This window comes from Phascolarctos cinereus, unplaced genomic scaffold (assembly GCF_003287225.1).
Source record: "Phascolarctos cinereus isolate Bilbo 61053 unplaced genomic scaffold, phaCin_HiC Scaffold_7;HRSCAF=346, whole genome shotgun sequence".
NCBI classification, from domain to species: Eukaryota; Metazoa; Chordata; class Mammalia; order Diprotodontia; family Phascolarctidae; genus Phascolarctos; species Phascolarctos cinereus.
The window spans coordinates 31,975,911-31,993,946 of record NW_027556180.1 but is presented as its reverse complement, the minus strand read 5'-3'; the positions used below and the strand labels follow the sequence as shown (position 1 = coordinate 31,993,946).

Sequence of the window (18,036 nt, the reverse complement as noted above, 5' to 3'; positions counted from 1 at the left end):
GCAAGTGACTTGTTTTCTCTGGCCCTTGGTTTCCGCATCTAAAAAAAAAAGTCTCTACGGTCCCATCATGCTCTAACATTCTGTAGTTCTGGTATTGTTAAAGACAAAAGGCATATCAGCTGAAGTAAATCTAAGGCTTGAGGTGAGTTTTGAAAACAATGGATCTTCGTGAAACCTTTCTCTCTTCAGCAAAGATTCTCTTAATTCAAATAATTCATTTTATAAAGGATCACAAGTTCAAAGCTAAAAGGGGCCTTATAAGTCTTCTAGTCTACTCCTCTCATTTTTCAGATGAGGAAACTGAGGCACAAAGAGGTGAAATGCTCTGCTGAAGGGTCATACAGTAAGTGGCAGAGCCAAGAGTCAGCCCTTGGTCATATGTCCATAAATGCAGGGTCTTACCTTACACCACTATACTATATATACTTACATATATATATATATATATATATATATATATATATATATATATATATATATATATATATATATATATGGCGATACATACATATATGTGTATGTGTGTATATATACATATATGTGTGTGTGTGTATATATATATATATATAGCGATACATACATATATGTGTATGTGTGTATATATACATATATATATGTGTGTGTGTGTGTGTATATATATATATCCATATTGCTTTTTAAATAAAATGCTGAACTGCTTTCAAACAAATTCTAATTATATTAACTACCGAAAATGACTTTGTTCTTTGGAAACTTATTTTCATCTTTTTTTTCCCCTTTCAGTTTTAATTTGTTTTCATTTTCAATATTGGTTGGGTCTGCACTCACTGTGGCTGAACTGGTTGGGCTAAACCACAGGGATCTCATTCAACCAGACTTTTAAAGGCTAAACATGCTAGTAGGAAGGAGACTGGTTCTTCTAGATGCCTTGTTGTCTGGGGAGCCCTGGCAGTGAATAATAGCAGATTTTCATTCATTCTTTCATATTCCTTCCCCAACATTTTTCCCACTCTGAGCTTTCTATTCTCCTCTTTTGTCCTTTTGCTCATGTAGGCACTGGGGCTTCTTGTGCTAATGTGGGGGCACTCCTCTGTGGTGAGTCACCCCCTTCTTCACATGTACTGCTGGCACAAATGGCTTATTAGCTATGTACTCAAAAGGCACATTTGTCAACAGAAATAGGCTTTCCTTTCCTTCTCTTCCCATCCCCCTGCCACTATCTTACTGCTTTTGAAGAAGAAAGTTCTGGAACATGTTTGTTAGAACAATCAAACAATACTTAAGGGATGGGTTCCCAAAGGGTGCATGTTCAGGCTGTCTGGCAAAATCCTTGCACAAAAAAACTTTGTCATTCAGGGTCTCCCAATTCTCTCCTAAGCTTCAGTCCCACATCACCAACTGCCTATAGGATATTTCCATCTGGATTTCCCATAAATATCTTAAATTCAACATGTTGAAAAAGAAGTCCTTGTCTTTTCCCCAAACCCAGTCCTTTCTTCCAAACTTCCATGTTTCTAACAAGGGCACCACCATCCTTCCAGTCTCCCAGATTCTCATCCTCAGCATTATCCTCCCTTCCTCAGTCACCCACACCTCACCTATATCATCAGTGACCAGATCCTGGCTTTCCTTACATCCTTCCCCTTCCCACGCTCACACAGTCTCCATCCTAGTTCAGACCCCCTTAATGTCTTACCTGGATTATTGTAATATCCTCCTAATTGGTTGCCTGTCCTCAAGTCTCTTCCCACTCCAATCTATCCTCCACTCAGCTCCTAAAGTGATTTTGCTGAAGCTCATGTCTGTCTATGTCACTTCCCTACTCAACAAACTCATGCATCTCTGAGACAAAACATAAATACTTCTCTTTGACTTTTAAAAACCTTCACAACCTGGTCCCCCATTCTGCTTTCCTAGCCTTTATTCCACTTTCTGCTTTCTACAATCTAGCCACGCTGACCGTCATCTTCATCCATGACTCTTCCATCTCCCATGTCCATGCCTCTGTACTGGCCATGCCCCCTACCTAGGATGTACTCCCTTCTGCCTCCTTCTGTCTCACGACATCTCTTTCTTCCTTCAAGTCTCAGCTCATTCTGTATTTTCTACATGAAGCCTTTCTTGATCCCAGTCCCCCATAATTCTAGGCTTATTTACTCTGTATATACTTATACATGCACATGCTGTCTTTCCTGATAGAATGGAAATTCCATGAGGACAGGAATTGTTACACTTTTGTTTTCATATACCCAGCACTAATATAGTGAATGACATACAATAGACAATAAATTCTTGTTGATTGATTGAAGGTCTCCACTCCATTCTAGTTTGACAGTCAGGTTGATAAGCATCTTGAAAACAAAAGCAAAGAACACACAAAATTCTTACTATCCCTCAGAATGGCTGTATCATGAGGTCCCCTACTACCTTGTGAACTCCTTGAGGATTTGAGATCTTTGTGGAGATCTTGTCATATTCATCCTTATACAATAGATACTTAGTAAGAGTTTAAATGATGGATGGATGAATAGATAACTGAATGTGAATGAATGAATGAACTCTGGCCATAGGCAAAAGAATAAAAAGCCAAAGCTTCAACAGCCAGAGCAACTTCTATAGAAAAAAAGTTACCTGAAGTCTAACTTTTATATTGTGAAGTGCTTCTAAGGGAACACAGATAGGTAAATAAAGACTTCAGATAACCAGTGAATTAAATGGCTTAAGATTAGTATCAGACTGGAAGTTAATGTCCACTAGACCATTAGAAAACACTGGAAATAACACTGTGGGTGTAGTTTAGAGACTAACAAAAGTGTTGTCTAAAGTCTTTTGCAGATCTCCAGCACAAGCCCCTACTTGTTGACCTTACAGTGGAAGAAGGTCAAAGGTTAAAGGTTATTTTTGGATCACACACTGGTTTCCACGTGATTGATGTAGATTCGGGAAACTCTTATGATATCTACATCCCATCCCATGTAAGTCCATAGAATGTTTGTGAGCATGGCAGAGAGTGGCCATATGACAGCTTGGCTGGATGCTGGAGAGGTGTTTTTATAAATTACTGCTGAGTATCTTGCCTACTTCTACTCTCCAAGTACCAAATGTTACTTTCTGATACTTTATCTAATGCATATTAGCAAATCACTGAGATATAATAGCCTTTACTTAACTAAATCCCATGTGCAAATTGAATCAGTAGCATATAAGCTCCTTAGGACAGAAACTGTATTTCCTTTCATTTTGTTTTGTTTTTGTCCCCAGTGCCAGCAGAATACCTTGCACATAGCTTAATAAATGCTTGTTGGATTGGATTTTTAGAAGCCCATCTTTGTAACTGCTTGAAAATGGTGTTTCCATCTAAGGAATTGTTCTATAATGGGAAGTATTTGACAACCTCAGTGTGGCAACTTTGGAACCATAGATAGAAATGGGCATAGGAAATTCCCTTCAAGAGGATAGGTGTCATTGATGTCACTGAACACAGAGGTTTTCTCTCTTTTAAGAAAAACCTTATCTCAGTTCTTTCTGGTTCCCATCTTTCTTTGGTTCCATTGTTTGACGAGTTTATTCTAGAGATAACTTGCCCATGATTGGTTACAGGTTGGTAATGAGAGTTGTGTCTTTTCTGCAGTCCAATAGCAAATATGTTGTGATAATATCTTTGCTCTACTGTAGTTTGCTAGGTAGTTCTCACCGTATGTTTATGTAGAGGACAAGGGCTGTACCTGTGATTTCATTTGGAAAGAGAAGTCCTAAAGAATGGACTTTCACTACTAATGCAGGTCAGCACCTTTTCAACGACTCAGTAGCCTTAGAGAGTTGTCCAGAGCAATAAGCAATTTAAGTGCCTTGCCACGGGTAACTCAGTTATTATGTGTCAGAAGCAAGACTTAAAACTCAGGTCTTCCTGATCACACAGACAGCTCTCTATCTACTCTCCCAAGCTGACCTGGATAGCATAGAAAGGAAGATATCTGAGCATATACGTTCTGGTCCAGGGTGTCTTCAGTCAGCCTCTGCTACCTCATCCCATATTAGATGCCCCCTGTCACCTCAAGCAGTAAAAATTATGTTCTTTTTTCAATAAAGAAGACTCTTCTTTCCTAAAAGAGTTGACAACTTGATAGTTGGGTTGGGGTAAATGTAAGAAATTTCTGTCTTTAGATCTAAAGCTAAAAACAAAGAAAATGATAGTATTTCCTTGGGATCTTTGTTTGGGATGGTTTCTTATCTGAAGCTGTTAGCTCCCTCCATGTAATTATAACCTTTTCTTTAAATTCTAGATTCAGGGTAATATCACTCCTCACGCTATTGTCATCCTACCTAAAACGGATGGAATGGAAATGCTCGTTTGCTATGAGGATGAGGGGGTGTACGTGAATACGTATGGCCGGATCACTAAAGATGTGGTGCTCCAGTGGGGAGAAATGCCCACCTCTGTGGGTAGGTTAACCCTTCCTTTTCTCCTTCAACAGTTACACCCCCAAATTAACACGCAAGTCAAGAAAAGTGAGACAACCATTTGAGTCCACAAAACAGTCTGTGAAATTATACTTGTAAGACCCGCTCTGTATGTGTATGGCAAATTGTATGTCATGTTTGTGGTTTAAATGTGAACAGATACTGTAAGCTATTGCCCATCTAATGTTTTTAATGCAGTTTTGGAAATTCCTTTTGACAGCCTACATTCATTCCAATCAAATAATGGGCTGGGGAGAGAAAGCTATTGAGATCCGTTCAGTGGAAACAGGACATTTGGATGGAGTATTTATGCATAAGCGAGCTCAAAGGTTAAAGTTTCTATGTGAAAGAAATGATAAGGTAAATCCGTTTCAACGTTTGCATTAGTGTTTGCATTTTAAGAGACCACCAGGTACCTGTGAAACCTTCCTTTTCCTTTACAAACTCAATTTAGTCAGATTCGGGTTAAGCGATGTGATTTAATCCATGTGAACAATTAAATGTATAATACACACACGCACATACACACACACACACACATCCCTGTGACATACAAGCAACATAAAATAATTTTGGAAAGCTTTGTAGGCCAAGTGATCATTCAGCAATAAAATAAATCATACTTGGTGCAAAATAGATCTGGATTCCTACTCAAGACCGATTAGAACAGTTAGCCTCGCACTGCTAAACTTGTGGTGGCTGGTTTTGTATTTCTATGTGTAGATTTTTTTAAAAATCACTATCAGTATTTGACCTATCACATGGCTTTTTTGACAGTTAAATGTAAAAAATTCAAGTACAGAATATGCACTTTAAACAAGACCGATTTAATTTCACCCATATCCCAGAAACACATTCACACTCACAAACGAATAGAAATTTGACTAGTGACATTGCCTGTATCATTCCAACAAGGCATCTCTGAAGTGACACATGAGAAAAATATGTCCTACTGAAAATAGCCTAATCATTCATGATCAGTAACTACCAAGGACTTTTCTGGAGCAGGACCAACTTTACCTTACTCTCTTCGCTCAGGGTAAGCCAGGGTTTACTATCAGCTGAGCTGTTAACACTTTTGAATTAGTCCCTACTGGCTATGACCTACCCAAAAACCATTCCTGAAATGCTTTCCCAGATAACAGCTGATGGAGGAAAGAACTCAGTGAGGTAGAGAGTCATCTTGGCTATGCACCCACCCAAAATCCAGAGTAGTCTCAGACTAAGCTTTGGGGTACACCTCTGGACCAGACCAGATCCTGAATATCTGTTCTGGTTTGGAATGGTTCAGAAAGGTGTTTCCAGGGTTGCTTACCAAGGTACTTTCAAGATTCAGCCCTACTCTAGAAAAGACCCAAACACCTAGCAAAAACTCAGAACCAACTCAAGCTCTCTTGAAACCAGGGATGAGCTTGACTTGAGCCAGGCTTATTCTGACCAAGACAGATCCCTGAGACTTGGCCAAGATAGGCCCACACCTTTAGGATTTCACTGACACCATATCAGCCACTGGGCCTTGGGGTGTAGAAACCAGGCATCCACCATAAGACACATAGAGCTTAGGATCCCAGAATTATATTCTATAACATTCAACAAAAAATTGCCTTCCTTGAGTAATAGAAATTCCCTAATAATACGGGGGAAGTTAGTGTGACCATGGACAGTACCCTCCCTGACTTTCCAGTGCTTTGGAGAAAGCAGCTGTTGCTGTCTTCATTATGAGGGGAACCTTACAAAAAGTCCCTTTATGAGCTAAGGGTACTTGTTTGCTGGTACAAGTGATTCATTGAAATTCAGCTCAAGCTGGCAGCAACTAAAACATACTACCTTTCCCCCAGCAAAATGGGTCGGCAGCCTCCTGCCTCCACATCCTCATCCCAGATGCCATCTAGTATGCCAAGGTTCACTGGAAAGCCACAAGTTGACCCTTGGCTACCCTGAGTTTTTAATTTTCTTGATGTGTGGCACGATTATCAAAACCTGAAGTTGAATGTCTATAACAACTATTAAACTTAGAGTTTCCTGTTCAGTCAGAGCACCCATCCTAGGTAGCCTGTGGCCCTCATTAAAGGAATACAGAATTTGAGGATCTGAGGCTAGAATTCCCACACATCATACAGGCATTCCACATAACTTTTTGAATGTCTAAACCCATTTACAAAGGGGGGTTTTACAAGGTCAATCCTCTAAAAAGAGAGTCCCTTCAGCACCAATCACTTGGCTTAAAAATGAGAACAATAATGATGATGATGATAAACCTATGAACATTTCTATCCTGCACTGTATCACATGGCACTTTATAAACACTGATCATTGAGTCTTAAAAACTAATATATAATAACAAGGACAAAACATGTAAGAGAAAAATGGATGGACGATTGAAAAAGAGAAAATTAAAAAGGCCATGTGATTGAACTAATTCTTTTTTAATTTCAAACAGGTATTTTTTGCATCCGTGCGATCTGGAGGAAGTAGCCAAGTGTTTTTCATGACCCTCAACAGAAATTCCATGATGAACTGGTAGCAGATGAACACTTGGCACTCATCATCATGGCGTTGTTTCTCTATTAAAAGAACATGACACATGTGGACTTATGCCAGTCTAGAGGCAGATACAGAAGGCTTGGTTGAACACACTGCTTCCCCCTTCCTCCACTCCCACCTCTCCCTTCCCTTCTCACACCCTGTTCTCCCACCAAATACAGTCCATCCTTCATTGTTGCAGCCTGTTTGAGAAAGAGAGAGAGACAAGAGGCAGGAATTTCTCGGAGCGCCCCAAGAATGCCACACTGTCTCTGAACAGAGATGGACCGTGAGCGCTTCGGCACTAGGGATGTAAACATTGTGTGGTCTTTTATTCTGCTGTGTTACAGTGGGTTATGACTCTTTGCTTTAAAAAAACAAACAAACAAACAACTTCTTGGTCCCTTACTTTATATGAATGGGGAAGGAAATGGTGTTGAGAAAAATGAATCTTCTTTGGATTCTGTCTGCCTGCTAGCGTTAAGTATGCAGAATGTTGTAAAATTACCAATTTTGAATGGTGAGAGACAGCACAATAAATGTACCTTATCTCTCTCCTCTGAAGGCCATAACTGTATAGCTGGGTAATTTTAGCAATCTTTTGCCTTCACCAACCTAAAGGTTGCTTTTTGACAGCAACTAGTTAATGAATTTTTAAAAAGAGAAGAAAAATACTAGTTTTTCCCCTCTTTTGGGAAATAGATTTTAAATGGCTAAACTACTAGCCTTAGACTAATAAATCAACTACCATTTTTGTCAGTCTGTCAGTCCATATTTTCATATGGACCTTACATAATGGTGCGTGTTGATGGGGTAGTAGTGCCATATGGTTGAGTTGGCTCTGGAGATGGAGGGAATCTTTAGCACATCTTTTTCCCACAGCTTGATTATGCAACAGGTTAGGGCAAAAGACCAGGAGGGCAAATGGGTTTCAGAGAAAGGAAGAAGAGCTTTTGGAAAAAATATGCCATGATATTTACAAGAATGCACAAATCCTCTTGGGCTAAGAGCTCACCTGGCTTAGGCATCATTTTGCCTGGACTTTGGTTGATGTACCCCAATCCTGCCGGGGAAATTGAGGTGTGGGTGACGGCTTGGTTTTGGTCTACCCCATCTCTTTCTTCTGTGGGTGCCACTTTCTAGAGATGAAAACTGTGACTTTAAACAAACATAAATAAAGTAAAAGCTTCTGAGCTGCCTATAGCCTCTCTGGGTTGGTGAGAAAAAAAAAAAAGACAACCTGAGAAAAAGCAGGCATCATTAAGCCCAGCAGTTAGAGAACTTGGAAGCAGGGTTTTGGCCAAAATTCTGAGACCCTAAATCATTTTACCTTCCTCTAAATTACCCAACATACAGTGAACAACATCTGTGCAGAAATATGTATGTATTTAGTTCAGGTTGAATTGTGTCCTTATAAACTTACTCAGATGATTTCCATTTTTACGTGAATGTCTCGGATTTTTTTGGTTTGTTTGTTTACTAGCTACAAGCATGGCTGCCTGTGGTCTCAAGGTGTTGCGCTTCCTGTTTTAACCTACCTCGTTTTGTTTGTTTTTGTTTTGCTGTTCATCACAGCAGTGTTATCTCCAGGAGACATATAGAGAGCTCAATTGGCAATCTCAGGTGTATTTAATATTTAAAAAACAAAAACAAAACAGTAATCGATCAAATTTGAATCTTTGAATAATGAAAAAAAATCAATGGCATTTGTTCCCAAGAGATCATAACAGATACAGTAATGAATTGATGAATCTATTATTCTGATGATTTTGCCTAAAATAAATGAGCGTCTGGATGAGCTGTTAATGAGAACAAAATACAAATCAGAGATCCACTGGTGCTGTTGTTTGACAATTGGGAGGTAGGGGGAGTGGGGGGAATGGAGAATATTCATGTTGCATTATGAAATAATTCCGAAGGGCCAAGGTACCTAAGTCATTTACCTTTGGTTTGGAGCAGGTAACCAAAAGAAATTGAAGGAAGGACCCTCTCTGACTGATCATGGAGGTGTCCTCATTTGGGGTTTCCAAAATCAGTGCAATTCTCCAATGCTCATCTGGACTGCTCACACCAGTCTAGTGCAACAAATTCAGCAATAACTTTTCTGATTGAACTTAGCAACTATTCTAACTATTGGATGCTGTCGTGAAGAAGGACCAGTGATCTTGGTCTTGATACTGGCTAGGATTGCCACCAGCTCTTTATATTGCTGCTGGGTATTTTAAATCAGAGGCTTCTTGAATTATGTTGCAAATGGATATATATTTTTTTTCCTAAGCGACAAGTTCGGAACTCACAGCTTTAAATGATTTTTTTATTGTGGGTCTTTGGGTACAGTTAAGAAATAAAAGGGAATCATTGTGTTTAAACATAAGGTAGTTTGTGAATGTATTTTTTCAAACCTAGATTCATTGAAACAGAACCATAAGAAAATTATTCATGCAGTCGTGTTTACAGTATGTACATTAACATAAAATAGGACCTGAGCATTTTTGGTGCCAACAATAAAACACACGAGTTCAACATCGAGCCATGCCTGTTATATTTTTGTACTGAGACTTTTCCATTCAGCAGCCTCGATGACACACTTAGGATGCACAAGGCATTGTGTTATAAGTGCTGGACTTTCCACTGGGTGCTAACTATAGGCAAGTCCCATGACTCTCAGATCCCCTGACTAGTATGTCCTTTCTCTCATCCTTAAGTCATTTAAAGAACTTCCATGGTGCCTGTGCTCATTTAGACAATGAAAAATTCATCTTCTTCCATCAGATCTGGGCTCCTGACTCAGAGGCCCTGGGGCCCAGCTCATTGCCAAAAACCTCTCTTTTTTTTCTTTCTTTCTTTTTTGTTTTTATGTTTTTGAGATTAGGTCTCTCTATCATACCCAGACGGCTGAGAACACTCACACGCCTGAGCCCATTGCAGATCTGCATGGAATCTTTGACTTGTTCTCTGTCCAACCTGGGCTACATTGCCCTTCCCCAGGAAGCATGGTGGTCCCCTTGAAGAAAACCTCAAGATTTGCCCTTTGTGACTTTTTTTTAAGACTTGTTCTCCCTGTCTTGCCCAGGTTAGAGAATTCAGTGGCCACTGTGGGGGTTGATCATGGTTGGCACCTCCAGGCAGCCTGATGGCCCTCTGATCTTAGTGGCTCGTCACATTGGTTCCAGACTCAGTGTGGATACTTTAGCCACTTTTAGGCAACTCAAAACTCCTGAATTTGAACAACTCACCAGTTTTGTCCTTCCCAGCACCAGGGATTACAGGCATGCTCCACTATGCCCTATGTTTCTTGATTTGTTGGTTTTTAAAGATGCTTTTAAATTAACACCTCAAAAAATAGTATTTTTAGTTTCCCCCCACCCTTGATGGTTAGTTTATAGAATTAATTTTCTTTTGATATAAAAAAGAATAGTGTGATTCTTTTTTTTTTTTTTGGAAAGTACCAGTAGGATTCCAGAAGCTTGCTATATCTCTTACTACCTGGTTGTCCAGTAAAAAGCCATTGAAGTGTCCTGCAGTCTTCCTGTCAGGATGAGGTAGAAGGCATTCTTGCCCCTGAGGGACAAGATGACCTCTAAGGTCCTGTCCAACCTATAGATATAGGTTCTGAGATTTAATGGTAGCACTCCAAATGCCAATGTCGTTCAGTTCATTGCAGATGCCTATACATAGCCCATTGGACACGAGGATATAATCAAAGGGTTGGATCATAATTGGTACTAAGGTGGCTGATGTGGCTACATTTTTTTTTCTTTTTCTTTTTTTTTGGCAATCATGGTTAAGTGACTTGCCCAGGGTCACACAGCCAGTAAGTGTCAAGTGTCTGAGGCCAGACTTGAACTCAGGTCCTCCTGACTCCAAGACCAGAGCTCTATCCACTTTGCCACCCAGCTGCCCTGTGGCTACATTTCTTATACAAGGACTAGCTTTTTCTGAGGGCTGACAGCATATTTTTTTTAAAAAGTGTTTTATTGATGCCTTAGTTTTATACATCAAAGCCACATCCCTATATACTCCCCTTGTAATAATGAAAAAAACATGTAAAACAAAATCTAGTAGGAAAGTAACTTCATCTGATGATGTAGACACGTCCTGTCACACTCACATTTATAATCAGAGGACCTGCGTTCAAATTCTGGCTCTGACACTTGTTGATGAATTTGGGGGAGTCATTTATCTTGGCTAGGCCTGAGCTTCCTCATCTGTAAAACGAGGAGGTCGGGCTAGATGAGCTTTCAGGTCCCTCCCGACTCCAGATCTAAGATCTGAGCTTGTGAAGCTTCAAGTGCATTCTGATGGCTCCATTTGGGGTAGATTGTCTCAGAGAATTATTTTCTTGGAGAATTGATTCTTTGTTGAATTGGGAAATTCTCAAAGAGGACTCAAATCTGTTTGTTACACAAGATTCCCAGGAGGGATAATGTTGAATACCCCAAGAGGCTTTTTTCTAGTACTTGGGCCACCCATAAGCTCTTTTTCCAAGATCACTCCCTAACATTTTATATTAGCAATTCACGATAAAAGAACAATCCAAATTCCAGGTGACTAAGATCACTAGTAGTTTTCCGTCTGCTCCTGTGACTTGTCCATGCCTCATTCTCTTCCATCAATGATTTGGTGTCTCTCGGTTCTTCATGTGTACTGGATGGGAGTGAGCGACAGAAGGTTCCCATTAGGCAGTGGCCATTTTGTTTTCATTTATTGCCCCCACAGGGTAACGTGGCTATGGTCTGTGAAGTTCTTGAGAGACTCGGTGTGGCTGCTTTTCCCATCCTATATACCAGTTACTGTCCTTCCATTTCCAGTGTGTGGGAGAGCTCCTTGTGCTAACAGTGTTCTGCCCTCGAGAGTCTGTTCTTAAAGGCATCCCTTCATATGTGCTAATTGCTTTCAAATTGATGTGAGACATGTTGTGTTGCTTTAAAAAAAAGAGAGCAAGCTACAATTACCAATTGATCACGAGAACATAATTGAGTTTTTGCTACTGGAAGCATACGTGATTAATTCACAGCAAGCTTGTGATGTTTCAAAAGGAACTCTCCTGCTCTCTTCCAAAAGCCTTTAGTTCTATTATATTGTGTGCAAGTCTGGTCAATAACTCTGAATTATTAGCTACTTTATAGTTTTTTTCTTGAAAAAATTATGTTCTGACCAAACCAAAAATGGAAAAAAAAAATCCTTCCCTGAGGTTGGATCTATGCTAGGAAATAATGTTTACTTCAAATTCTTGACATTCTCAATTGATTTCACTCACTTTGAACTTTGAGGTATCTCTTGGAAATGTTAATCCAAGGATCCAAAAAGGAGTCAGTCTTTTTCAGACCTTATGCATAAAATCAAACAGATTAAAACACACACACACACACACACACACACACACACACACACACACATGAAAGAGTAAAACATGATGAAAGTTTAGATGCTCAAAAGCGGCCATTTAAAGAAATCAAATATAATTTTCTAATCTGTTACATTCTGATTTGATTTTTCAGAAGTGAGCCATATTATCAGATATCCATGTTTGTGCATGCTATATTTGGTGTTTAGGTCCAGACCTGTGATTTCATTGTTCTGAGGGCATTCCCAGTGAGGAGATTCCCTCTACAAATGCATAATAGCAACAATTCAGCAGCTTCTAATCTTAGAATTGCCTGGGGACCTCAAGTGGTGGCGTAATTTGCACAGAGTAACCCAGCTAGTGTATGTCAAAGGAAGGACTTCTGAGGTCTTACTGATTCTGGGGTACAATGAATAAAGAGCCAGCCTCAGAATCAGTAAGACCTGGAAAATTTTTGCAGTTATTAATTGATCCAAACCTGCTACCATGACTCCTGGCAGTAATCAGTGGCACAATGGTAGCCACGAGCAGGTTCCCAAGTCCTAATTACAATGACTGACATTTAGGTAGCACTTTTTCAGTTTGCAAAGAGATTTATATACATTTTCTAATTTAATCCTCATAACTCTGAGGAAAATACTATACATGTTATCATTTCATTTTACAAAGAAGGAAACTGACTTACCTAGAGTCACCCAACTAGTAAGAGTCAGAGGCAGGACTGTACCCCAGGTTCTCCTGATTCCATATCCAGCATCTGTCCACTATGCTCCTGGCTGGGTGCTCTAATTAACTTGGTAGAATGTGTTTTTACCAAAGACCTCAGTCAGCCCACACCCCAAGGTCAGACAAACTAAATTTGGCTCATGAGCTATATCTTGGATACCTTGGTTTTAGTCACTGCTACATTTGAATACAATGACAAAATTCAGGAAAATCTGTCCGTAGATTCAAGTAGAACTTAAAGTGTTGTCATAGCATTAAACAAGATTAGACCATGATTTTATGTTAGAACTTTATTCTTCTAGGTCTTCCCAATACCAAAAAGAGTCAAGATGCACATAATAATCATGCCTTTAAAATGTTTAACCCCTAAATATAGTTTGAGCCCATTTAAATTCTGACCAAATCTTAGGCTGCCTACAAGATGTGAAACATTTTTTACTTTACCTGAAAATTTTAACCAAGAATAGAAATTTCCAAAAAAATCCAGATGTTCAATATCCTATCAAAAGCCTAAGGTTAAGAAAGTGCCTGGCACATAGTAGGCACTTAATACATGTTTATTATTGATTGATAAATTGATTAGTTGACTTATTGAATAAAAGATTTGGGGGTATTTTTCAAATCTGGGATACGATTATAATAGTATTCTGAAGTTTAGACAACTATACACTGAAGATGAGCTTGAATTCATGGTAATAAATCAGACTTTGTACATAGCACTTCCACAAGCTGAATAAATTCTCTACCTTTCCCACCCCAAATCCTGGTGTTGGTAAGACTAATAATGATACTATATTTTTGCCTCTTTTTTCTTTAGGAAGTCTCAGACATGGGATCAAAATAGAATTTTAAGGTCAGGTATAACTCTCCAGGAACGTATAGCAGGGGAAAAAGTAACTCAGATGGCAGGTTAGTTAAAGCAAATCCTAAAACAGAAAGAATTGGATTGTGATTATTGTACATTTGATTCGTCTCTTGTTTACAATGTTAACACAGATGTTGTTACCAAATGTAAAATATTATAAAGAGACTGCCTTTCTGCTGTGCCTACGATTCTCAAATGTATGTGGGTCATTTTATAGGTCTCAAATTTTCCTCCCAAATTTCAATCTGTCATCAATGGGTGATGGATTTGGAAATATACTTAGGAGTATGAAGAGCTTTCTTTTCAGATGTAATCCTATAATTTAGGCTGTCACTGAAAACTTTCTTCATAGAGGCTCTAATGCCATTTGAAGTCATAATAGGCAGTATCTCAAAAAGTCTTGGTCTGTTGTGAGGCTGGGGCTTTCTGACATCGCAAGTCATCTATCATTTGTAATGACCACCTGGGCCCAGGAGTGTATTGTTTTTCATTCATTTCGAAGACTGAACTAAAACACAACACATCAAAAGATGCCTTTAGGGAGGAAAAAAAGAGGAAGGACCTTCTGAATATACACATGTCCTTTTTTTTTCACCAAACATCACCGAATCTTTCCATCAGCAAGCACCTACCTGGTGTGTCCAGGGCATACTGTATCAGGATCTCTGAGATAGTATTATTTTAGATTGTTTTTCTCCATTACAAAAATCATGTAGATTTTTCAATGGGAAAGTGTCAATATTATTGTTTTGGAAACCACCCTGTTTCCTAGGTCTTTGGCCAATGACTTAGAGGAAAATAAAGCCTTCAGAGAAGTAGTATTCCCAATCATCTCTTTAGGGCTTTTACAGAGAATGATTCATTTTTTAAAAAAAGTTGTCAGAGACCCTGTAACTGTAGCGTTATTGGGAAGAAGGGTATTTTTATTTTGTTTATTTATTTTCATTGTCTGATCTGTGCACTTGGATTAAAATACAAGAATTTCTGAAACAAGGAAGAAACAAAAGCAAAAATTTTCTCCTATGAAGGAAGCTCCAAATAAGCTACTACTAAGAAAGCCCACGATGTTTTGGGCCAATATATGTCTTTAATCCAGTTCTGAGGACTCCGTGAGCCACAGAAGCCTGTATATATTCAGTTACACTGAATGTGTGTTGCATGAAATGACAATGTAGGAAATTTACACATGAAGTAAGTCATTGTTCTCTCAAAATCCTGTAAGGGAAACACTGTAGTTTAATTTTGTTTGGTCTTGTATTTTCCTTGTCAAGTCAATAAAAGAAATATCTTTAAAAAATAAATAAACAAACCAGAAGACAAATGAACGGAACATTAAGAGAACCTGGTAGAGAAAGGTCCTCCTTTGCCCTATTTATAGTCTTTGTCTCGTGACGAATGCACTGCATTGCAGAACGACACATACCCACTGCCAGAGCTATGCCGTGCAGGCAGATTCGTGGTTAGGATCCTCTTAGGCCAAGTCATTTTTTTCCCATCCTAAGAGGAGCTGGGAAATTTCACAGAAGCACATTAAAGCTTGCACAGCACTTCACATACATTATTGCCTGTGAGGCAGGTGCTGCATAATCCATTTTACACATAAAGGCAACTGAGGCTCACAGCAGTTACGTGATTATGTCAGAAGTGGAAAGCCCAGATGTCTCCTTCACTGCAAGCGCAGGGCTTTTTTCCACTATGCCTGCTCCCTGCTACCTTCCCTTTCTGAACTCAGTTGTATTTCCATAATACGTCACTTCAAATTCTTAAGAAGAAAAAATTAAATAGTAAGTAGTACTCTCATTTACAGAGGAAAGAACGGAAACCAAAAGGTTGAAAGGGATTCTGAGGTGGCCGTTTTACAGACCTGGGTGCATGACAACATGGATCCCCAGGGTCCCAGTCTTCACGTGCATAATAACTTGTTCTTAGACAACTTTTGAGCATCAGTTTTCTTTGAAGCTGGTCCCTTTCACCCTGTTTTCCAAATTGTGTTGGTTTGATTTAATTGACTATTCCTAAAATTGACTTACAAAGAAATTCCCATTATGGGACCTCATCAAAGTTTCTAAACATGAGCCTTAATTTGTAGTTTTGTTTTTGACCCCAAAGGATCCTGGCATGCCATCCTTACAAGTAACTACGCCCAGGTTGCATTATGCCAGCACCAGAATGGGAGACATTGTGCTCTGGTACCTTAGCTGGAAGAGCAAGGCCGTAGAACTGAAACTCAAATGTTGGCGTCATTTTGACAAATGTGGTCAGGATGAGCAGCAACCAAAACCACAGCCAACAAGGTCACAGTGGGCACACACACAACCACCCTGTGGCCAAGGAAACAAGTAGAGATGCACTCAGTAAGCCAATGGAGAAAGTGATCAATTGAGCTTGGAATTCATGGCAACCTACTACTTTGCCGCCCCCCCCCCCACAGTCACTTCTCCCAGGAACGGAAGGCTCTTATTTTTATCTGAAAATGACCAATACACCAAATGAGCAAGGGAAGCACACACACACACTCCCAAGACGTCCTTGGGAGTCAGTCAAGCAAAATGGTCCTCCAGTCTTCAGAATAGAGATTTGTTGCCAATTTCTCAAAGTTAAACAGTGATGAAGTTATTGTGAAATTTAAAATAGACCTTATGTTTAATAATGTCATGGTAAATCGGTGGCAATGCTAGAAGGCTGGTTGGTGTCCAATTTCATCCCATAGCAACAGAAGAAATAGGGAAGTCTTCCTTGTAAATCTGAACTTTATCATGGAGGGCTTGGTCAGTTACAAGGCTTTATTCCATCATTCAACTTCTTAATGCAGAACTTCTTTGGAGTTTAAAATGCCACAGCTCCAAACATTTTCAAATTCACTACATATGCTTTTCTGGGTCTCTGGGTGCATCCCCATGCAAATATGGACCGTACCAAACCACAGCAACCCTGCAGTGCCTGGCATATAAAATCATAGGTTCTTACAACCTGGAAAAAATATGTAAGATTTAATCCAACTGCTACCCAAAATAACACTCCTGTAGCCTCTGCCCATGAACGAAATGGATCCACCTAATATTGAAATTCTGGCAGATTTTGTAGGATGTGTAGAATGTTTATCATATATACCTAATAAATATGTGCTGAGCAAATGAGGATATCTCAGCCCCTTCAGGGAAAGGAAATATCTGGATGTCTTGAACTTTGCAATGAATTTGGCCAGCTTCTCAAATCGAGTTTTAATTTTTGTTTAGTAGCTTCAGTCATATCTAACTCTTCGTGACCCCATTTGGGATTTTCTTGGCAAAGACAGTGGAGTGGTTTGCCATTTCCTTCTCCAGCTCATTTTGCAGATGAGGAAACTGAGGCAAAAAGGGTTAAGTGGCTTGCCGGGGGTCACACAGCTGGTAAGTGTCTAAGGCCAGATTTGAATTTAGGAAGATGAGTCTTGCCTGATGCATTCTATCCTGGCCTGACATTCTATTCACTGTAACACCTAGCTGCCCTAGAGCTTTCATTAGGGCTGGGCAACTGGAGCTTGGCTCCAAAGGCATTGATGTTAAAAAGGTACCATCAGCACTTTCTAGGGGAGTACTTCCTCCCCCTGGTGTTTTGAATCCAATCTCACCAAGGGGTGCTCTTTCCCCACCTTCTCTCTCAGCTTTGCTCCAGATCCAAATATTCCTCCTGAACAGCTCTAATCTCAAGCTGCCTTGAAGTAAGGGAAACAAATGGGGTGAGCCCTATGTCAATAGAATAGTGAGGCACATCTTTCTGGTCTTGAGTTCTAATTCTGATCCTGGTAATTGGAGTCCAAAATCTCAGGAGTTTGGTTTGGAAGTTGGACATCATCATTGGGAACAGAGATCTTATCCACATGGTGGCAGTGGCAGACAACCTTGGCAGGAAATGTAGGGTCTCAGCTTAAGGGTGGAACATTCAGATCCATGTGCTCTCTTGAGTGGATAAAGAAGCATTTATTAAATGCTTACTGTGTACCACGCATAGTTTTCTTTCATCCCAAATATACGACTTTGGTTTTGCCTATGTTCAATTTACTTGAATTAAACCTGCACATAAGCACCTAAAGTGTTCAAGGCATTGTGGGATATGCTGGGGGTACAAAGTCAAAAAAGGAATTGAGATACAACTT

At 39.6% G+C, this 18,036-nt stretch overlaps 1 protein-coding gene across 10 annotated transcripts in view; it reads left to right on the top strand.

Moving 5' to 3' along the window:
- The window catches only part of TNIK (TRAF2 and NCK interacting kinase), a 415,562-nt gene extending 406,070 nt beyond the window's left edge, over window positions 1–9,492 (top strand). For all 10 annotated transcript variants that reach the window (XM_020980386.2, XM_020980405.2, XM_078147460.1 and 7 more), the window contains 4 exons: window positions 2,805–2,954; window positions 4,263–4,422; window positions 4,661–4,800; window positions 6,881–9,492. In XM_020980386.2, coding sequence (XP_020836045.1) covers window positions 2,805–2,954; window positions 4,263–4,422; window positions 4,661–4,800; window positions 6,881–6,964 — 534 coding nt within the window. In that variant the 3' untranslated portion in view covers window positions 6,965–9,492. The remainder of the gene's footprint in view (window positions 1–2,804; window positions 2,955–4,262; window positions 4,423–4,660; window positions 4,801–6,880) is intronic.
- The last annotated feature ends 8,544 nt before the right edge of the window (window positions 9,493–18,036 follow it).